The sequence below is a fragment of the Clarias gariepinus genome, chromosome 2, assembly GCF_024256425.1.
Source record: "Clarias gariepinus isolate MV-2021 ecotype Netherlands chromosome 2, CGAR_prim_01v2, whole genome shotgun sequence".
Taxonomy (NCBI): Eukaryota; Metazoa; Chordata; class Actinopteri; order Siluriformes; family Clariidae; genus Clarias; species Clarias gariepinus.
The window spans coordinates 48043800-48067895 of NC_071101.1; the positions used below are offsets into that span (position 1 = coordinate 48043800).

Below are 24096 nucleotides of genomic sequence, written 5' to 3' on the forward strand. Positions count from 1 at the left end.
CAAAAGTTTTCTGTCTCTGTTGTCTGCCAAAATCTGTAGAGGTTCCTCTGGGCCATCTTCTTCAATACAAAGAGGGTGGCTCTCTCCTCTTATAGTGGCAATGTTGTGAAGCACAACACAAGCCACTATGATGTTGCATGCCCTCTCTGGACTGACCCAGAGCCCACGAAGACACTGAAACCTAGACTTGAGGATCCCTATAGTCATCTCCAGCTTGGCCCATGTTCGGCTGTGAGCCAGGTTATAGTGTGTCTGTGGTCCAGGATCAGGTTCAGGATAGGGGGTCAGACCAGCAAGTAACCATTGTACTGTCCTGTATTTGTACAGTCAATACAAATATAGTAAAAGCGAAAAAAAAAACATTGTATAAAGCAAAACATACTCTGCTGAAATGTCTGGCATAATGATGACTCGTGGAAAATTCTGGCATCATGCACAGATCCTGGCTATTTCGCATCATCATTAGTAATGATGTGAGTTGCCCCACATATTACCTATAGTTAGTTAAAAAAAAGTAATGAGTTAAATAATTTTAACAAGGCAAAAAAATTAAGGACACAAAATCAAGATGTTACCTTAACATTAATACTATGAATAAATTTCCTATTAACATCGTCTCCCTCATTTATTGTAGGAGCTTTAATAGGAATGTGGGTGACATCAATGCACCCAATTACATTTGTAAACCCTGAAATAGAAAGTCTTATATGGAAGGATCAAGTGTGTGTGTGTGTGTGTGCAGAATAAATACATCTATATAAATAGTATGACTACATATTAAATATGCATCATAGACTTTACTACAAAGGACAATCCTGTCACTCTGTGGAATTCCTCTAATAACATGCAAAGGTTTATGGCCAGGGAACTGTACACATGTGTGTAAGAAGTGTTTAAGTGCCAGAAATACAGTTGCCTTTCCCACATGCTCTGCATCACATGCCCCACATTGTACAAAAAATGCCCTGACGCAAAAAAACCAAGTGCTATGTACAGAATGTTTTCTAAGCACAGACCCGCCGTTTGTGACATTTGCAATATGCGGTTTTAAGAGATGTGTTAAGTAAATTAACGATTTCATTAAAAACCAAAAACGCTCTTTCAAATAATCATTAGGAAATAAAAAAAAACATTAATACGCTGTCGAAAAAAATTTGTGGCTCCACGTCCATGGGATCATCATCAAAAAGGCGGCCACGCTCAATGACCTTCTAAAACAAACTTACCCTGGAACATAACCTGCTACCGAGCAGGTTATCTTCAGAGACTTATTATTCATAAGACAACCTTTCAGTTTTGTAAATATTCTAGTTATAGTGTGTTAAGTCTTACTTTATGTTAAACGTTTTTGAGAATTAGACCACCCAGCTAAGATAAATGTTATGTCATTGATTGATAATATCTGGATTAAGGATATTTTATTTTGTTTTATTTATTACAATTTTATTTTTCGGTTTCTCCCCTGAAGGATTGCCACCTTATTGTGGTCAGGAGGTTTGCGTGCCTCAGTGACCTTGAGATCTATACCAGCAGGAGCTTAGTCTTCAAGTGGGACACCCAAGTTGGACAGGTCTGAAGGTAGAGGCCTGACAAAGTGCAATCCACTTCTCCAGGCTTTGGACGCAGCTAACAACATAAATCAGCAAGGATAATACTGTTAACATAAGCACAGGGAAAGAAAAACAGTGCTCGAACATGATGTGTACACATGATGCCCCCCCTGACATCATGAGTGGTGCACAGGTATAAGGTACACCTGTGCACTACTCATGATGTCAGATCAGCATCTTGATGTGGCACACCTGTGAGGTGGGATGGATTATCTTAGCAAAGCAGAAGTGCTCACTATCACACATTTAGACTGATTTGTGAACAATGTTTGAAAGAAATGGTAATATTGTGTATCCGGAATGAATTTTAGATCTTTAAGTCCATCTCATGAAAAATCGGAGCAGAAACAAAGGTGTTTCATTTATATTTTTGTTGAGTGTAAAACATGCTGGTGCAACATCAATAACTACTACATAGAAATACATTTTCTGCTGACATTTTTAAATTTCTTATATTATAATTTTGAAAGTGTATGAGAGTGACAGAGAGAGATGACATCCTTGATGAAATGATGAAAAGTATGTAGACAATGCAGTAAATTCCAGTGGCCCGGTGTGGGTCTATTAAAGCATAGTTAGTGACGGTACTCAGACACTGACACTGTATATATCTCCAAGATGACAAGCTGGATTTAATCAGGAAAATATGTTGACAAGGCAAGAACTGCAGCTGACTAAAGCAGTCACTGCTCCACCTGCTGGGACTATACAGCATTGCAACCAGGTTATTAGAACAGCACAAAGGTGTGTTTATGGGGCGGGGCTTCGTTCACTACGTCATCGCGGGGATCAGGGTCCGTGCAGGTTCCTTTACTCTTTACCTATTAATTCCCTTTCCATAAAGTGTATGTAATTAAATGATGTTTAAGAATCAGAATGTCAGAGAGAATTGTTAGTCTAATACAGTTACACTGTAAAGTGAACTTTAGTTTCATTTGTTTCACTTAAATATTTTACAAATTTTGTCAGTTCAGAAATGTAGTGTCAGTAACCTGGAGAAAGTCCTGTAACCTTGTGCAGTTTTGGAGAATATGTAACAGTTATTTAATAGTCCATCTTTTATTATAAACATAAGGTATGTTTTATGAATATAAAGTTACAGACATGTTTGTGTTTGCTGTTAATGCTGTGAGGGTAAAAGCCTTGTGAGGTTTAATGCTGATAAACACTACAGTCATACAGGACATTCAGGAAGAATTGTTTCACTCCGGGTTCACTCACCTCCACTGTATTGTGATAGGATAGTGTAACTGTAACTGTGCTGGACCACAGGAGATCCAGACAGACTGGACAGATGAACTGGTCCTGATCTACTGAAATACTCACCTCCACCATTTTCCTGAGAGAGAGAGAGAGAGAGAGAGAGAGAGATCAGTTTTCTTTACTCTGGATGAACTTTCAGTTTCTGTATTTATACGTAGTGTAACAGAGTGAGTGGGTGGAGCTTTAAATGAGGACGGTGAAGCTAAGCTCCATGTACCGTGACTGTAAGTGTAAGTATGTGCTGTAATGTGTATTAAAGTTATTAATGTTATTAAATTTAATGTAAAGATCCTAAATTCTTAAGTAAAGTGAAGTACAGTAAACTTTGGAGAACTCTGGAGTGATACGTCACATTAAACACAGTACTGATAAACTACTGACTCAATCTGTCTCTGTCTATTTACCTACAATCATTAGAATAACTCTATTCAGACAGAATATGGAGCTCAAAGTGCTTCACTACAGTTAAACAGTGACAGACAATAAATATAGTCATAATACCAATACAGTTATTAATTACTATTTACATTCTTAACTGAATGAATAATATTTAAGCTGCTTTTACTAATGTTAATATTATGTGAATGTGAAATAAATGTTTTAAAATATTATAAAAACTATTACTTATATGGGATTTTTTGTTTTATTATTAAATAGATTTGACCAAAGCATGTTGTGTACTATACAGTCTTTTATGGGTTTCACTACACACACCATGAAAGCGTCCACTCCAAGCGAGCAAGAATAGAGGAAAAATATAAAAACATAATAAAAATAAACACGAGTAAATAAATAAATAAATACATATGAATTAACTGTTTAAAATATATTAAATAACAAGACCAAAAGATTACTTTACACTCTAAAAAACGCTGGGTTGTTTTTTCTACCCAAGCGCTGGGTTTCCTCTGTTGGGTCATTTTTCTGGGTTATTTACAGAGAGTTGGGTAGTTTTTGTGTAACCCAGCTGCTGGGTTGAAGTTAGCTTGGCTCCTCCCCCAAAGTTCACCTGTGGATTCAGCGGCTGTCAGTCAGAGCTTCGTGTCTCTCTTGAGCTCCCACACCGCTGATGACGGTTCATTTAAGGGAAAATGACGGTAAATACAAGGTCTGTATACACATGTTCACTCACCTAAGTCACATATGACTGAAAAAATTATTACTATATGTGAGATTTATCACTGTTACCGTGTTAAGGTTACACTTAAACTTTCAGGCTGGTCTGAGGTAAGATAATTTAGCTGACAATAGCTGCTATAGTTAGCCAAAGAACCCCACCTGTGTGTGAAAGAAACGGATAAGATGTCTGAGCTTTTTAGCTTTCTCTGTAGAATGTTTGCAGGGTGACAAAACTGTAACTGTAGTATTAGCATGACGCTAGCATTTTGTGAGGTTGCTAGCGTTAGCAACCACATTAACATTAGAACTTTATTGATCTTACTGTTTGAGACAATAAAATGATGGGTGTTACAAAACACTGACCCTCTCACAAATATACACACCTGCTAACCTCCCGTTTTTCACTAGCTAGTAATTTACTCCGTGGTCAAAAGTCGCCCGCGTTTCTCCCGAGTTATAACAATATTTTACACTTTTACCCCTTTGGCAAGTAGTATGTAAATATGACTGCTGCATGTAAGCTAATCAGGTAGCCCTCTTTAACCAAAGTTGCTTGTGACTCAGACTAAATTAACTATCAGTCAGCTGTACAGATAACTACTAGATGGAAGTATTAATATTTGGGTGATTGTAATGTGCCAGTATGACCCCAGCTATGACAATGCATCTCCTCGGTAATTAGCTTAAAATCAACGCAGACCACAAGATCAACTAGTCTGACTAATATATATGAGCTTTAAAGCCAATGCTTTAAAAGCCATGCTTATTTCGCATATTTTATTTTTGGTAGTAGCTGTCTCCATGTTTTTGTTTCAGGTTACCTATACCCTAGCTTTGTCATTTTTTTTAATTTAGTATAAATCCTATTACACATTAAATTGATAGTCTTGTTCAGTTTAATCTTTGTTATTCAACCAATTTTTAACTTTTTTTCATTTCTTTCTAAGGTTGGCACTGTAAGGATTTCTTGAATTTTGGTAGACCTCCTTTTGTCTACTCAGTGCTCAGCCTGTATTCTGCTTGTCCCACCTGGTACCAGGGAACCCCTCAATGATACACACAAGTCAGTGCTCAGTGAGACGTTCAAAGTTTATTGTGGGAGACAGGGGTATATATACGCACACACACAAAGAACCAAAGAAAATGTGGATGCAGGAGTGTTTACATCCAGTCTGGAATGCTTTTAACAGATAAGGTAAGGAAGAACATAAATTTAGGAGTAGCTCTACATTTACGAGCGTTTAACAGTTTTACGACCTTTAACATAAACTACTATTGAATGTGTTTATTGAAAGTACAGCTTGTGTCGTGAGAAAAGGAAGAAAATCACTCTGTTCTCATGCACACAGAATACAATGAAACATACTAAAAATCAAATATTCCCTACAATTCCCCCCTTTTATTCACAAGAAATATCGTTGAATAAAACTCAGAGCTTTCAAGAAGTTGCCGGCGGATAATAGGTCATCGGACGTGGCGCAGGAACATAACCTGAAACATACTTGTACAAAAGATTTTGCACACAGCGAAAAATACACAGAAACATGACAGGTTGAGTGCAAACTCATAAATAACTACTAGTGGTGAACTATTGCCTTTCTTGACGATACAGTGCTCAGAGTGCGGGCACGCCCAATCTGCACTCGTCCCACCTTATGAGGCGCTAAGACACCACCAGAAATGCTACACTAATAGCAGAAGTAAAGTCATTTAGTGGCAACCCCAGACGATCCCTCTGTGTCACGTCACTCTCTCTATGTCACATCACGGGTTGAACATCACTGCAGCACGTCTTTAGTCTGGGAAACAAAAATCACAGAGACAGAAAGATAATAATACACACGCATTTATTCATCCTTTGGTCTCACGCCGACAGGACATCTCTTCAGCCTAGTAGCATGGATCCACTGTGGAAAAAGATCAGTTAAGACAGCAGTACGAGTAATTGCGATTATTTCTGCTGGTCCATCATATTTACAATCTCCCAGTTTTCTGGGGGTCAAAGATTTTACCAGAACAGTATCTCCCACATTAAAAGGATGTGTGGGTTTTGTTGAGGGTATTGGAGTCACATCAGCAATTTGTTCATAATGTTTAGTTAGAGTATCTATCAGAGCAGCAGAATATTCAGCAATATGTACATCAAGATCAGTTGTTCCTATCGCGGGTTTACCTTTCCTCCATGGCACGGGAAAGGGTCTGCCAAATATAATTTCATGTGGGGACATGTGCACGTCTTTTCTTGGTGTCATTCTCATTTCAGCTAGAACAGCAGGTAACAGATCAACCCAGTTTTTACTTCCCATGGTTTGCATTGCTTTAGTCAATTTTTCTTTCAGTGTCCTATTTGTTCTTTTTTTACTATACGTGATGACTGTGGATGATAAGGAATGTGAAAATACCAGGACAGTGAAATATATTTACACAAATTCTGTGTTACCTGAGATGTAAAAGGTGTTCCTTTATCTGAGTCAATAGCATGAGGCACACCATAACGAGGTATTATTTCTTTCGCTAAGACTCGGGTCACCACCTTTGCATTCTCACGAGCACATGGGAAAGTTTCCACCCACCTAGAAAACTTGTCTACCAAAACCAGAAGATATTTGAATGTGCCACATGCAGGCATATGCATAAAATCAATTTGCCACTCTGCAAACGGGGCAGTAGGTAATAGAAGACTTTCGTGTTTACCTAAACCCTTTGTCACATTATTCTGAGCACACACCAAACATCTAGATATTAATGAATCAATTGTTCCAAGCATGTTGGCTATGCAAAAGAGTTTTTTCATATCTTCCTTAACCCCCCTTCGCGCGCGATGTGTAACACCGTGGAACTCGCGCACGAGGAACGGAAGACAATGAGATGGCAGGCACAAACGACCATCAGCACAATACCATAAACCATCAGAAGCAACGTAGGCACCTTGAGCTTGCCAAAAAGAGGAATCATTTAGCGTGGCTGAAGCTTGCAAAGACCATAAATCTACATCAGGGATCAAAGAGCTAGCAAGAAAGGATGTATTGATCAAATCAGAACCAGAGTCAGGAAAGAAAATCTGTTTTTGAGCTGCTTTTTTAGCAATACAATCAGCTAGAGAATTACCTCGCACTTCCATAGAGTCACCAGAAGAATGACCCTTAGTTTTTACAATAGCGAGAGTACTAGGTAGATGGCATGCGTCTATTAAATCCTGAACTAGAGAAGAATGAGAAATTGGCTTACCCTCAGCAGAACGAAAACCCCTGGATTGCCAGATGCGGCCAAAGTCATGAGCGATACCAAAAGCGTAACGAGAATCAGTGTATATAGTCTTTTCCCTCAGAAAGAACACACGCACGAGTTAGAGCAAAAAGTTCAGCTGCCTGAGCAGATGAGAAAGGGAGAGAGTAAGCTTCAATGGTTATATCTGGCAATGCACACACAGCATAACCATAGAGAAATTTCCCATCATACGGTTTTGAACAGGAACCATCTACAAACAGAGTGTCACCAGTTGCTAATGGAGTAGAAGACAGATCAGGGCGTATACTAGTGGAGTGAATGATCTCTGAACAGCAGTCATGATCTGTATCTACTAACATGTCGTCCTGTGCATTGATCAAGCGTGCCAGAGCATATCCAAGGGTGTCAAAAGAAGAGGTGGATTTTATCTCTAAGTTACTTGTAGAACAAAGGATAATCTCATACCCAGACCGTCTCTGAGCCGTCATATGTTGTGTTTGAAGGTTCTGTAGCACTTGTTTAACCTGATGTGGAGAATACAAAATTAAAGGATGAGAGAGAACAATCTTCTCAGCATCTTGTACCATCACCGCACAGGCGGCCACAGCCCTGAGACAGGCAGGCAAACCTTGTGCCACAGCATCTAAAGTTTTAGATAAGAAAGCACATCAGGCACAACAGGTGCTACAGGGATAATTATGTCATTTATTTTTCTCAGATCTTGGGTAAATCTCCATGTACCATCAGGTTTCAAGACTGGGTTAACAGGTGTGTTATAAGAACTTACACATGGTTTAACAACACCCTGCTTGAGCAGTGAGCTTAAAATCTCATCTATTCCTGAAGCCTTGGCCTCGGAGAGTGGATATTGTTTGATGTACACAGGTTGCAAGTGTTTTAATTTAGCTTTATAAGGCACACAGTGAACTAACCCCACCTCATCCTTATGTTCAGCCCACAGACTGCTTGGCACACATTCAAGGGCAGCAGGAAGAGAGCTGTTCTGTGAAGAAAGGAAACAATTATTTACACGCATATTTGTAAGGTGGGAGAAAGAAACTGAATCAGGCACTTCAACAGTGAGTTTCGCTCCAGAAAAAGTCAGGGACATGTGTAGCCTCCTCATTAAATCACAACCTAACAGATTAAAAGGACAATCAGGCATGCAAACAAAACGATGAGAAAGATGAATTCCCTTATCTAAAGGGCATGTTACAGTTAACTGAGGAGTAAAATAATTTCTTTGAGCAACCCCTTCAATTCCCACAGAGCTGATACTTTTATTCGAGAGCGGCCCCTCGTAATCACGACCCAAAGACGACATTGTGGCTCCCGTATCAACCAAGAAAGAGAATACGGAACCATCTATACATAATTCTATAAAGGGCAACTCATTAACCTGAGGTGACTCGAAAGTACAAAGTAACATTGCGGGGCTGGAACTCTGCGGGCATCCCTATGCATCATATGCTCCTACCTGCATCCCTGAGAAGGGATTGGGTCTATATTGCTGTTGTTTTTGTTGTTGTACTCGCTGTGGTGGCTGCTGGGAAGGATTAGGAGAAAACACCTCATTAGCATCATTCAATTGATTATACACATTTTGTCCACTACGTCCCTTATCTCGGGCCTTCGTGTGACATTCACGAGCCCAATGACCTTCTTTATAACAATAATAACAATAACCAGATCTACGGGGTACACTCTGACCCTGCAGACCTCCTCTACCTTTTCCACGGCCTCTTCGGCCTCCTCTACCTCCCTTTTTTCCACCTCTGTATCCTTCACTTTCCACAAACAAACATGCCACTTGTTTATTTTCTAAAATACCATCTCCTTCTAGTGTTCTCACACGCTCACCTAATTTTTTAATAGTCATTGTAGAATGATCTGACAATTGAAACTTTAAAATTTTCACGATTTCTGGTCGACAATTATTCAAGAAGGTGGTAAGGAAAAGTGGGTTAGGGTTTTCTTCAGGGAGGGGCATACCACCCAAAAGGGTCCAGGTCTCTCGAAACCGCTTCAGAAACCTGGATGTAGTCTCACTCTTTTCTTGTCTACAATTAGTTACCTGTGACAGATCTTGACTAGCTTGTTGACGTGAAGGAAGATAAGTAGTTAGCTCATCTTTTCAAAGTTTCATAGCCTCATTAGAATTACCCCAATGAAAGTCATATTCCTTCTTTTTCCGTCTTCCCCCACCCTCTACATCTTCCTGTTTCACCACTACAGTCCATGTGTCTTTTTCAGGGTCTAAGCATTTTACTGTTTTTATTAAATCAGCCTCATCGTACCCATCTCCCAAAACCGATTGCAAAATAAAGCGGTAATCCGCACCCACGAGCTGACAGTGCCTAATTGCCTTTATCAGCATATCAACAAAATGCAAAGGTTTGTTGGGAGAAGGGAGCATCTTAATAATGTCCTTCAGCGTGCTTACGGATGGTGGAAGGATTTTTGGACCCTTTGGTCCCATAGAGAAAACAAACGCAGTGTTTTCTTGTCGAGGTTTGGGGCGAGACCTCTCATCGTCCGAATTATCATCATCCTCACCATCAGTATCCTCGGGATCATCCGATAGAGGGCTGTCAGAAGTTCGTCCTGACACCCTCTTGGGAGTCTTTCCCTTTCCTGAGGCACACACTTCCGACGAAGGTGAGCATGGTTTTGTGGGTACGGGGGAGACAGGCACAGATGGGCAGCTCACAAAAGGATTAGTGGGATTCAAATTAGGATAGATTTTCTCAACAATTAGTTGGTTAGATGCTGACGTTACTATGTCAGCATGATATGGAGGAGGGATCGGAAAGGTTGAGTGAACAGGCGGCTTGGATTTAGTTTCAGATGTGACCTTTGGAATCTTTTTCTTCTGTATTTTAGTTTCTTTTATGTCTAAATATTTATCCCAAAGCTTTCATTTCTACCCATTTTTGATAACATGAACCCATGTAAGGATAATCCCAACCTGGATCACCCATACCCTCATATATCTGAGAGTAAGCAGAGGCTAGATATTCAGGCTTAAAAGTACCTCCTCGTGGATAGGTTAAAAATTGATATTGTGGTTCAGTCCACCCTGATAAATTATCAAGCCAAGGTGTGATAAAGTAAGTAAGTCCACACCTATTCACCCAGTCACGCGGAACCTCTTCTGGGTCCGGCTTTGGATAAGTAGTTGTGTTCTTATTACCCATTTTATAAATGTGAATAAACCCGCGACAGGAAAAAACAATATCTTCAACAAACAACACACAATATTTCAAAAAAAAAACAACAAAGAGCTCAACAAAGACAATAACAAAGAGCGGGCAACAGAATACAGCTTCCACACTATGCTTCAGTTCAAGGAACCTTTCAGAAGCGAGCGCGCGCCAAACAGGCGTAAAAGCCCCAAGACAATCCTCCCCCGTACTGTATATGGTCCAGATACCAAAAACCAGGGAGCGTGCTTGCCCTATGCTTATAGAGAAAAAAATTTAAAAGCAGCACTCACCTGATTAGAGGTATCCCGGACAGAGCCCCCAAATTGTAAGGATTTCTTGAATTTTGGTAGACCTCCTTTTGTCTACTCAGTGCTCAGCCTGTATTCTGCTTGTCCCACCTGGTACCAGGGAACCCCTCAATGATACACACAAGTCAGTGCTCAGTGAGACGTTCAAAGTTTATTGTGGGAGACAGGGGTATATATACGCACACACACAAAGAACCAAAGAAAAGGTGGATGCAGGAGTGTTTACATCCAGTCTGGAATGCTTTTAACAGATAAGGTAAGGAATAACATAAATTTAGGAGTAGCTCTACATTTACGAGCGTTTAACAGTTTTACGACCTTTAACATAAACTACTATAGAATGTGTTTATTAAAAGTACAGCTTGTGTCATGAGAAAAGGAAGAAAATCACTCTGTTCTCATGCACACAGAATACAATGAAACATACTAAAAATCAAATATTCCCTACAGGCACCAACATGGTGGAATACCTCCAACAGGCTGAAAGGTCAAGGCTGTACCCCTACTGTACATCCTGACGTTGGGAGATGATGACCAGCGCTGCTCTCAGGCATTTGTCATTCTGGTGGGACAGGCTCTGGAGCAATGCACACTACTTGGGGCGGTTGATGTGTGCTTCAAGGCATTTTATATTTTTGACATTAACTATTTAAAGTAGTGTGCACCTGTATAGGACTTTTTGTAATGTTGCTATGAAATAGCGAGGCCTACTTGAAAAGTCATAGACAGTGTTTGTATGTTAAAACAGAACCAGGGCTGGATAGTTTTGTTCTGCAGAAAAGATGTCTAATGTCACAAAGAGATCCTGCTCTGTAGAAGCTGCCTCAGCCTATTTGTGTTTTTACTCCATTCTGCCCTTGTGAGTAATAGTATGGTAATGATGTCGCTGTTGATTATCTGTTCTTGTGCTTTTGAAAAATAAATGTTTTTTCTATGAACATTTAATAGGATGTTGTTTATTGCATATATGTATGGTTTGCAAAACGTTTAAGTTTTTTTTTGTAATAAACCAGTATATCAAAGTAATTTAACTGTTTAATAGACGTGGGTATTTTTTTTTACAGATTCACTATAAAACATAAAAATAATAATAACATTTGTGAGGTAGAATTACTGTAACTCAACATTCCAGAACCAACATCTGGGTAGAACATTTAACCAATTTATGTGGTAGAATTAACCCAGCATTATAGTTAAATATGACCCAGCATTTGAGTTGAATATTTAACCCATTTTGCTGGGTTAAAAAAATAACCCATTTTGCTGGGTTAAATTAACCCAGCATTTAGTTAGTCCAATAGTTACCCAGCAGCTGGGTTAAAAACAACCCAGATTGGGTTGTTTTTAACCCAGCATTTTTTAGGGTGTAGGTGTTTTGTAGACAGAAATAATCTCCACATATTCATGGACTAAAGGGAGATGAAACAGTTAACAGAGGAGTATTCATAACCTCCCTCTTTTCCTATCTCCTCCTCTCACACATACTCACACACAAACAGAGAACCAGGAAGTTCTTGTCAAGAAAACAAAACTTACACGGTCACTCTCTGTCTCAGTGTGTAAGTGCAGGAAAATGGCTGAGGCCAGTATTTCAGTAGATCAGTTTTCAGTGGATCAGTTCATCTGTCCAGTGTGTCTGGATCTCCTGAAGGATCCGGTGACTATCCCCTGTGGTCACAGTTTCTGTAAGGTGTGTATTAATGGCTGCTGGGATCAGGAGGATCAGAAGGGTGTCTACAGCTGTCCTCAGTGCAGAGACACTTTCACTCCAAGGCCTGTTCTACGCAGAAACAACATGCTGGCTGAAGTGGTGGAGAAACTGAAGAAGAAGACTGAAGTCCAAGCTGCTTCTCCTGCTCACTGTTACGCTGGACCTGGAGATGTGGAGTGTGATTTCTGCACCGGGAGAAAACACAAAGCCGTGAAGTCCTGTCTGGTGTGTTTAGCTTCATTTTGTGGAACTCATCTGAAACCTCATTATGAAGTTTCTTCCTGGAAACAACACACATTAATTGAAGCTTCAGCAAAACTTCAGGAGATGATCTGCTCTGAACATAACGAAGTGCTGAAGATCTACTGCCGTACTGATCAAACCTGTATCTGTTATTTGTGTACTATGGATAATCACAAAGGACACGACACCGTCACAGCCGCAGCAGAAAGAGCTGAGAAACAGGTGAGAATGAGAAAGATTTCCAGGAAGAGGTTCTTTATTATAGTTTATATCTAGTAACATGTGCACAGTGTTGTGTTAGTTACTCATAAAAGTGATATTACTATTAATAATTAATGTATAAGATATGAAATATTAGAATGTGTGACTTTTTGGCTAGATAATGTTTGTGATATACATGAATACACACATAGTACAAAGTTGCATCTCAGTAAATTAGAGTATCAGCAAAAAGGTGATTTATTTCAGTAATTTAGTTTTAAAAGTGAAACTCATATGTCAGGCACGGGACTGAAGAAGGGTGAACCCAATAGCAGACTAATAGTGTTTATTGCTTTATTGAAAAGCACAAGGGAATTTCAACATACAGGTAGAAGAGATAGGAGAAGGGGAGAATAAGGTGCTTGTGAGAGAACGGGATGAATGGGGAATCTCCTGTGACGCGACAGGAGGCCGGTCGATGACGTAGGGGGGGGGACCCCACAGTCCAAAAGTATCCTGTGATGCGTGGGTGGAGGATAAGAATTTGTGTGTGTAACTGCAGCGTTTGGTGCTTTAGGAGCTTGTATCCGGCAGAAAGTGAATCCCCGCTCGTGTTGATAAAACTCTTTCGTCACACACGCGCGCGAACACAGCTTCAGAGGAATAGTGCAAGTCTATGGAGTTAATTATGTGCCAAAATTTAACAAACAAACACAATCTGCTTTGCAAAGAAAAAACAGTTTTGAGGTGTCCATTATATATCCAGACAGCCAGACATATTAATAATCCACTATCTTTAGGATAGAGCTGGGGGGGGGGAATACAGTTATATCAAACCACAGCTGCATTTTAATGAACTATTGAATTATTAACTATAATTAGTGATCATATCTACATTTAAATAATCTGTGTCTGTGGTATAATCATACATTGTAGACAGCTGTTGCAGCGCGAGGTGTAGATACAGTAAGATGCAAGAATCATTGTATTAGACTGCATGAAGTTTATGAAACTTTTTACAATCTGGTTTGTAATAGCATTCTGTCTGTAATTTAGTATGAATTATAATTTTAATATTATATTATATTAATTATAATATTTCCCCCCTTATAACTTTGTTAAAGATTATTTAAATGTAGATATGATAACTAATTATAAAAGATTTTGATGCATCATGTTGCATACGTCTGGTATGGATATAAAAAGCCAATGGCAGTTCTTTTAGCTTTCAATAATTAATTAAAATGCAGCTGTGGTTTGATATAACTGTCCCCTACAGGGCTCTATCCTAAAGATAGTGGAGTGTTAATATTTCTAGCTGTCTGGATATATAATGGACACCTCAAAACTGTTCCCCACTCATATTCCTCTGGGACATAAGGGTAAACCATATAAACACATTGTTTGAGGTCTCGGGAGAATAGAGTAAATTGACCGATAGCGCCATCTGCTGTTTTGGAAGAGGAAGTTGTTCCATTGCATTTGTGAGAAAATACGGAGGGTGCATTTGTGAGAAAATACGTTCGCCGCATTTGTGAGAAAGTCGATTTTTTTTCTTTGCAAAGCAGATTGTGTTTGTTTGTTAAATTTTGGCACAAAATTAACTCCATACTACCAAGTCGGGGTTGGAGAGGCAGGCGAAATCTGTGACCAGTAATCCAGCCGCGAGAGAAGTTACATGATCCAAAACGTGATCCAAACTCGGAACAGACGAGGTCATACACATAGATGAATCCGAAGCGAGCAAATCCGGAGGGCAAAGCACGAAAGCGAAATCCAAAACAGGCACGGTCAAAAACCACAAATCCAGGACACTGGGAAATTTCACGAAGGAACAAGATGAGAGGCACGTAGTAAGATACATCGGCGAGGTGAGGAGCTCTCTGCATTACTTTTAAAGTCCCTGGCTGATTGCCAAATTGGTAACAAGGTGTGCTCTCGCCATTGGCACAGAGTGTATAGCAGGAGTTACCGTATGACTTAGATGTGCTGGGCTGATCAGACTGGCTCGTGACAATATATAGATTCATTAAACACTCATATATTTATATTTATATATATATATATATATATATATATATATATACACGTTTTATTTTGAACACAGAAATGTTGGAGCACTGAAAAGTATGAACATGTACAGCACTCAGTACCTGGTCAGGGCTCCCTTTGCATGAATTACTGCAGCATTGTGGCATGGCATGGAGATGATCAGTCTGTGGCACTGCTGAGGTGTTTCTGTATGGAAGCCCAGGTTGCTCTGAAAACATTTTTTAATTCTTCTGCATTATTGAGACTGGTGTCTCACATCTTCCTCTTTACTGTACTTCCTAGATTCTATGTGGGGTTAAGGTTGGGGGACATTCCTGGCCGAACAAGTACAGGGACATCATGGTCCTTAAAACAGGTATTATTAATTTTGGCAGTTTGCCAATTCCTGTTGGTAAATGAAATCAGCTTCTCCATAAAGCTGATCAGCAGAGGGAGGCATGAAGTGCTCTAAAACTTCCTGGTAGACGCTGCGCTGAACTTGGACCTGATAAAACACAGTGGACCGACACCAGCAGATGACATCGCTCCTCAAACCACCACTGACTGTGCAAAGTTTATACTGGACTTTAACCAGCTTCAATTCTGTCCCTCTGCTCTCTTCCTCCTGACTCAGAACTCGATTTTCAAATGAAATTATCCCTGTTGCTTGTGTCCCGTTTTCTATCACATTTTTTCCTTACATTCATTTTTACATTAAAGTGCTTGGATACAGGTATATACATGTACAGTCAGCCTATTGAACCAGACACCATTTAAAGGCTCAGGAAACCTTTGTAAGTGTTTTAAGTTAATTATCTAATTAGAGTGTGACACCATAAGTCTCCAATATGTTTTAGTACCTTTTTCACAATATTCTAATTTTCTGAGATACTGAATTATGGGTTTTCATTAACTGTAAGCCATAATCATCAAAATTAAAAGAAGTTCACTGAAATATATATCAGTCTGTGTGTAATGAATCAATTTATAAGCTTCAGGTTTTGAATTGAATTACCAAAATAAATTTTTTTTTTAAGGATATTCTAATTTGAGACTAGGTCTCTCTCTCTCTATATATATATATATATATATATATATTGTGGCGTGGGCGGGGCGGCGGCAGACGACCAGGATGCCTTGCGGGGATGTCGGTGTGTTCACCATGATGGGGAAAGGTGTTTGGGTTAGTGGCTTTGGCCCTGTTTGTGTGTGTGGGGGTGTGTGACGTGTGAAATGTGCTCCAGTTCAGGCTGACGCTGAATTGGATGTAGGCTCCTGAGTGAATGTGCTGCTCATGCTGCTTGTTAGACTGCGTGTGTGCTAAATAAAGTACTCCCAGCCATTGCATTGGGCAGCAAATAAGCTCACTCGTCTCTCCAGCATTCTTTCCGGCGTAAAAACGCTACATTGGTGTCAGAAGTGGGATGGAGAGTAACGGGTTCGAGCGCACAACGGAGGACCTTGTGAAAATCCAAGCGGGCCGTCGAGTAGCGGAGCAACTTCTCGCACAGAAAAAGCGCTTTCCAGACGGCGCTAAAGCGAGCACACCACGGCAACCAACGCGGAGCGGCGAGGTGAAAATCCCGGCACTGGAGCTCGGGGCGGAGGCGAACGTTGCACAAGCGCCGGCGACAGCTACAGCTCCGGGTGACCGTAAGGAGGCGCTGCGTGAGGCTGAGCGCGCTGAGCCCATAATGGCGGCACATCACGGCGAAAGAGCCGAGCGACCGCCCGCAGCTCAGTGGCGCTCGGTAGGTGAACCTAGCCGAGGACAGGGCTACCCGTCGCGGCTAGGCCTCGACACCGCTTCCGAGATTCCGCGCTGAAGCCAGGGACCACCGGACTACCGCTGCAACGTTCTCAGGCCTGAGGGACAGCGTACACCAGCAGCCGCTAAACTAGCGCCGGGAGGACGCTTGGTAAGCCGCGCTGGGCTTTACATCGACTGTGTGCTGGACGGCGTCTTACTGCGGGCGCTCGTGGACACCGGCTCCACTGTTTCGTTGCTGCGCTCTGGATTACTGGGGCAAAGCAAGCGTGTTTGCGGACGGCCTGATCCTGCCTTCAACATCCGCACCGTTGCTGGGGGCTACGTGAAGGTATGGGCTTGTCGCACAGCGCGAGTCCGGGTGGGTGGATGAACTTATTCCCACGGGTTCGTTGTGGGGAATGTCGAGGAGGACTGCGTTTTGGGGTTGGACATTTTGGATAGATGGGGTGCAATGCTAAACTTGTCCAGCGGAACTCTGCGTGGTAACTTCGGGGTAGCCAGGTTGCTCAGACCCAAACCACAGCCGGACAGGTTAGCAGCACACACCCGGGGGGCGGAACTTCCGGTATCAGACCGAGCGGGAAATCTACGCGCTAACACCGGCGCTTTACCTCGCCGGCCGGGCAGCAAAGCGCGTGGCCGGTACTGCGAGCGAGTGGAGCGCCGTGTCGACGTAGAACCCTCGACGCAGAACGTTCCCCCCGTGCAGTCCTCCAGGCCCTCCGGTGGTGATCAGCCGTCCGGGCCAGCATGCAGCCGTGTTACTGCATCACCCAGAGTGTCACCCGCAGTCGCTCCGCCGGTCTCACAGCTGAAATGTGAACCGCTCATCGCCAGGCAGAAGGGCCCCACTCAGCGCTCGCGGGCACCGCTGCAAGACTTTCGGGTGGGGGCACCTATGGGGCGAATGGGCGTGGACACTCACAGCCAGGGGCGAGATTTTGCTGCTGGCGAGCAGGTGTGGGTGTGTTCCTCCGGAAGGAGGAGGAGGGGGCTCTCGGCCGGGCGTGTGTCTCACTGGGTGGACCCCTGTACGGTGATAGCTCGGCTCTCCGATGTCATCTACCGGGTGCGGTTGGCAGGGCGGGTACGAGTTCGGGACCGTCTTGCACCTTCCCAGCCGCACGCTGGGGAAACATCGAACTCTGTGGAGGCCGGACCGCCTCAGGACTATGTTCGCGTTCATCCCTCACCTGCCAAAGGACGCCGGCGTTCCCACCGCCAGCGCCGACTGCCTCCACGCCTCCGAAACAAAGTTCGTCATGGTGACCAGGGACGGTTACAGCTCGGGTGGGGGCAGTGTGGCGTGGGCGGGGCGGCGGCTGACGACCAGCATGCCTTGCGGGGATGTCGGTGTGTTCACCATGATGGGGAAAGGTGTTTGGGTTAGTGGCTTCGGCCCTGTTTGTGTGTGTGGGGGTGTGTGACGTGTGAAATGTGCTCCAGTTCAGGCTGACGCTGAATTAGATGTAGGCTCCTGAGTGAATGTGCTGCTCATGCTGCTTGTTAGACTGCGTGTGTGCTAAATAAAGTACTCCCAGTCATTGCATTGGGCAGCAAATAAGCTCACTTGTCTCTCCAGCATTCTTTCCGGCGTAAAAATGCTACAATATATATATATATATATATATATATATATATATATATATACATACACTACCGTACAAAAGTTTGGGGTCACTTGCAAATTTCTTTGTTTTTGTTTAGTGATTTATTTTCTACATTCTACAACAATACTGGGGATTTAAAAACTATAAAATAACACATATCAGCATTCCTTTACAATGTAGAAAGAAATTAAAATCAGGAATGATCATGGAGTTAGAAAGTGACCCAAAACTTTTGAACGGTAGTGTATATATATATATATATATATATATATATATATAGTGAGAGTGAGAGATAGACTTAATATACTGTATCACAAAATAGCCAAAATAACAGCATTGTGTATTTTTACTTATCACTGGAAGTTCCCCTGATACAGCGCTGGACCTCAATACAATCACAGAAAACCTTTATAATGACGCCTCAGTGAAAGTTAACTAAACGTTATGTTGTTATGGTTCTGCATCAGGCTACAGACATTATCGTGTGAAACTGTAAAATCATCTGTTCTGTGTTAACCAGTGTAATGTAAGCTAGCAACACAGCACGACATGTTAACCCACATAGGTGTTATACTCACCGTAACTCCTTTTACAGCGGCATGAAAAACTTTATTACATACAGACATTTATAAACTGGGCATCTGACATGGATTTTACATTTTATTATCTTTTCATTTTTTTCTATCTGGCTAATCTCAGGACAAACCATTTTATCATAGGAGTGTGTAGACTGGTTTTATATTACTTTTACTAATTTTACACAAACTATAAGAATCCACCATGTCTGTGATGTTCTATAGTGTATGTAGACAGTATTATGAATGAACTGTGGTTTACTCAGTGACTGAGTGATCCTGCACTTCCCTGTACTCAGACTTCCAGTGGTGAGACCTGAGGTAGTGTCCACCTCTCCTCCCCTCCCCGTCTCGTACACTCAGTGAGAGATCTTCTTGGGCAGTAACCTGCCTCACAAACTAGAATCAGGGCACCAACCATACGGTGGCATGAAAAATGTAACCTGCATTGAAGGAACAGTAAACTGATCACACAAATGTCACCACCATTACAATTTATTTATTATTGTTTCACGTCTGCATTGTGCTGCTTCACCAACATGCTGTTCTGTGTGGCTGCCCATGGCACCGATATCTAAATCTGACTGTCAGCTTCTTATGGTTCCACATTTTGACCGAACTAACCACAAGCTTCACCTGTCACTCATATTTAAATATGTCACATGATATAAAAATTCCTCTACATTCTGATAGGCGTATGTGTCACGGTCACCATCACTGCATGTGCTCTAGTGAATTATATGATTTAAACATCAATTTCAAATTCAAACAGAGAGAGAGAGAGAGAGAGAGAGAGAGAGAATAAACATAAACATAAACAAAGCAGATATAATGTGCTCCACTCCACTCTTGTCATCATGCTGGATAAGGGTTTGTGTCTCTTACATTCAGGGAAGGGAAACTGTAACACTACAGCACTCTCTCTCTCTCACACACACACACAAACACATTTACGGCTCTGAGAAAGATGTATGTTTGTATGTAATGAATTATCTTACTATGTAAGTACTTTATAAGAAGCTGATTGTAACTGTTTTGTCCTCAGAGTGAGTTAAAGGAGGAGCAGATGAAATCCCAGCAGAGAATCCAGGAGAAGCAGAAGATGGTGCAGGAGCTGAAACAGGCTGTGAACACTATAAAGGTGAGCAGTGAGCAGAGACAGAGCTGCTCCTAGAAACACACACAACATGGACAACATGGAGTCATTTAGAGTCGCAGTAAGAGAGGGAATGATAGATGAGCTTTAAATCCTGTGTGTGTGTGTGTGTGTGTGTGTGTAACAGCTGAGTGCACAGACAGCAGTGGAGCACAATGAGAGGATCTTTACTGAGCTGATCAGCTCCATGGAGAAAAAGCGCTCGGAGGTGACGGAGCTGATCAGAGCTCGGGAGAAGACTGAACTGAGTCGAGCTGAACGACTCCTGGAGCAACTGGAGCAGGAGATTGCTGATCTTCAGAGGAGACTCACTGAGCTGGAGCAGCTTTCACACACACACGATCACATCCAGTTCCTCCAGGTAACACTCACTGTCTGATCTACACACTCTCTAAAACACCTCCTACTAAAACTTCATTGTCCTTCATTCAGTCTGGATCTCCTATTAAACCCACTCTGCAACAGACCATTAGCTGCACGTCCAGCACACTCTCATGTTAATCAGAGCGACAATTTAAATAAAAGAAATGGATTTTTGCATGGCATGATCATGTTCTCTTCTGAGGTCAGTTACAATCCAAATTATTTTTCTATATATATGACTATAACAGTGAAAATGCTGACTCATGTAGAGGATTCACAATAATTATATGAGGGATTTATGTACTGCATGATGGGTAATACAGTGACATGACACTGATGAATGTAAATACCACTACTTCACAAAATCATGAATTCTGCTAAAGCACTGAAAATGACAGATGCAACACTGCACTACAAAATTCTTATTCTTTTATATAAATGTAACTGCAAGAACACTTTGTTTACACACACTGTTTTACATTTAATCTGCTTTCTGTAGGCTTTAACTTGTGAACGTCAGTCTCCTCCCGGGCACAGATCAGAGCTTCAGACATCCAGCAACAGTGTCCATCAACATCTCTCATTTGATGGAGTAAGGAATTCTCTCTCAGATCTGAAGAAGAGACTCGAGGAATTCTGTGAGGAGGAATTCAACAAAATCCCTCCACATGGTAAGAGGAGCTGTTCCTGCTGGAGAAACACAATGATGGACGTCTTTACTCGCTCTGTCAAGTCTTATTTCTTAGCAATGCTCCTGCTGACCTTCCTGCAGACAGTTTGAACTAAAATACTGATTTAAAATGAATAAACTGACTGTATCACTTTAAACTGTTTCCATCTTTTACAACCTGATGATGCTTTTTGTCTTCATTTCCATTTTCCTTTGCGCAGTAGTTCAGATCTTTTCACCACCAGAACCACAGAGGAGAGAAGATTTTCTAAAATGTAGGTCTCCTTCTCTTTCTCTCTTTCTCACTCACTCTTCACATGAATATACAGTATTCTGTGAATTAACCCCAACATGTTCACATTGTTCAGTTTGTTTTTCTCTTTTATTTTAGATTTCTGTTATCTGACTCTGGATCCCAACACGGCACATCGTGACCTCATTCTGTCTGAGAAGAACAGAGCGGTGAGATTTAGTGGAAGAAACCAGCAGTACTCTGATCATCCAGAGAGATTTGATTTCTGTTGGCAGGTGTTGTGTAAGGAGAGTTTGTGTGGACGCTGTTACTGGGAGGTGGAGTGGAGCCGTGGTGTGTCCATATCAGTCTCGTATAAAGACATCAGCAGGAAAGGATGGGGTAATGAATGTGGGTTTGGATTTAATGATCAGTCCTGGAGTCTGCAGTGTTTTTCTTCTTCTCTCTCTTTCTATCACAACAACATTAAGACTGAACTCGGCGCTCCATCATCCTCCAGAATAGGAGTGTATGTGGATCACAGTGCAGGAACTCTGTCCTTCTACAGCATCTCTGACACGATGAAGCTCCTCCACAGAGTCCACACCAAATTTACTCAGCCTCTGCGTGGTGGGATAGGGCTCATTTACATAGGTCCTTCTGTGAGACTGTGTGATCGAGAATAAAGTGTGTAGTGTTTTATGTAAAATTCCCACACATTGTCAAATTGTTGCCCAGTCACCTGTCTCACTTACACACACTTATATATATATATATATATATATATATTTAGAGGTTAAACTAAATTTATCATTTTCAGAAGAGCTATTGCTTAGGTGTACAGTATGTTAGAGTGTGTGTGTTCCAAATCTAATGTGACCAGGAGAAGCTCTTACTGAAGATGAATGAAGGAAGGAATTAAAAATGTTTATGTGAAATGATTTTAAATAAGAAAGAGTTTTTTGTGCACCATGGAGTCAGACTTTCACCTGATATACAGAATTCACAGAGTACAGGAGACATATCCTAAGTTTTCTGTTCATAGTAGATGATGATAATGGATTACAGTAACACGTGTAACCAGGGACATGTCTCTGCACTTTCACACACGTCATTTTGACCATAACACAGCTTTTTACACTGCATGTGTGTATTACTTTTTTTTTTCTACTTTTTAATGACTTTATTATATATTTGAAATAGACACAAATTAATAAAGATTTAATTTAATGTAAGGTTACTGCGTTCCTACTAGTACACATCACACACACTCACTTTATTTGGTAACCCAGATAGCACAATGCCGAAGGGCCAACGGCAATGCATACATTGGGCCAATGCATCATTGTTTACCCCAATGTCATTTTGTCCAGCTCAACTTTGGCTAATTAGCGGGGCCAAAGATAGTTTGGCCCAACATTGGCACAACATTGGTGCAGTAAATAATTTATCTACATAAAAGATAAAGTTAGAAATTAAATTAGACTCTTTTCATCATTGTCAATGAGAAGAAAACATTTATATCTTATATCTTTATTTTTATCTTATACTGTATCTGTATTTAGTTACTTTATTGTGTTTATATATGTGATAAAATGATAAAAAATATGAAACTTAGAAACTTAGAAAATATATGTAACTTAGTGGCCAGTAGATAGAGTGGACAGCTTCGGAAACCTCAGTGTTCACATCATGCAGGACCGGTCATGGTCATGTTACATCAACACGGTGGTGAAAAAGACCTGGCATGATCTCTACCACCTTAGACACTTGAGAGACTTCAGACTCCCTCCAGGGTGCTCAGGAATTTCTAATCCTGCATCATAGAGAAAATCCTGATTAGAAACATCACAACCTGGTTCAGGAATATCACCATGCAGGACAGACAAATTCTACAGAGGGTTGTGTGATCAGCTGAGCACATTATCCGCACCGAGCTCCCTGACCTGCACTCAATCTACAGCAAGCAGTGCTGGACCAAGGCCAGGGACATCGTGAAGGACCTCAGCCACCCCAACAATGAACTGCTCTCTCTGTTGCAGTCAGGAAAGTGATTCCGCTCCCTGCGGGCCAATACGGAGAGACTGAGGAGGAGATTTTCCAACAGGCGACACGGTCTCTTAATCAGAACACCATGCATGACTGAATTATTTTGCACGTACCCACTTATGGACATTTGTCTTTTTGCCCTCATTCTGAACATTTATGGACACTGAACATCTGAACATTTACACATTTCTATTTAATTTTTTTTACTCGTTGCACATAAGTCACTTTAAATAAGACATATTTATTCATATTTGTACCCCCCTGCCCCCCGAACATTTCTATTTAAATCCCACTTCATTTCCATACTAAAGTTTCCATTTTTTTCTATATTTGTACAGAAGTCTCTTCTCCATATTTGTACAGCTAGATTTTCCTATGTTTTTTATTTTTTTATTTTTTTATATAGTATATTTTGTCTTATCTTCTATGGATATGTTTTTTTTTTATCTTAGCTAAATGTATTTTCCATTTTATTTATTTTTATGCAGATTCATTTCCTACTAATAAAATTTTATTTTTAAGGTCACGGGCTGTCATTTAAGAATTTCACTGCCTATCGTACTGCTTATGTCTGTGTATGTGACTAATAAAATGTAAATTTTGACCATTATGATGATAAACTGCAAAGTAAACACTAAGTACAAACCACTTTTTCTCTAAGAAAGGTGGATGAAAATAAATGCAAATGTGGTGAGAGATAGTTTTGCACTTCCCTCCAGAGTTCCGGCTGTGCACCTGATACTAATCATT

At 41.1% G+C, this 24096-nt stretch overlaps 1 protein-coding gene across 1 annotated transcript; it reads left to right on the forward strand.

Moving 5' to 3' along the window:
* Positions 1-12259: 12259 nt before the first annotated feature.
* On the forward strand, positions 12260-23861 carry LOC128515012 (tripartite motif-containing protein 16-like). Its single transcript, XM_053488995.1, has 6 exons — positions 12260-12910; positions 19922-20017; positions 20160-20393; positions 20895-21066; positions 21287-21340; positions 21457-23861. Exons 1-6 carry the CDS (start codon positions 12308-12310, stop codon positions 21981-21983), a joined length of 1686 nt encoding a protein of 561 aa, XP_053344970.1. The 5' UTR covers positions 12260-12307; the 3' UTR covers positions 21984-23861.
* Positions 23862-24096: the final 235 nt, after the last annotated feature.

Coding starts and splice junctions, on each gene's coding strand:
- LOC128515012 (XM_053488995.1), top strand. CDS start 12,308: ATGGCTGAGGCCAGTATTTCAGTAGATCAGTTTTCAGTGGATCAGTTC. Junction 20,018..20,159: donor AGGCTGTGAACACTATAAAG/GTGAGCAGTGAG, acceptor TGTGTGTAACAG/CTGAGTGCACAGACAGCAGT. Junction 20,394..20,894: donor ATCACATCCAGTTCCTCCAG/GTAACACTCACT, acceptor TGCTTTCTGTAG/GCTTTAACTTGTGAACGTCA.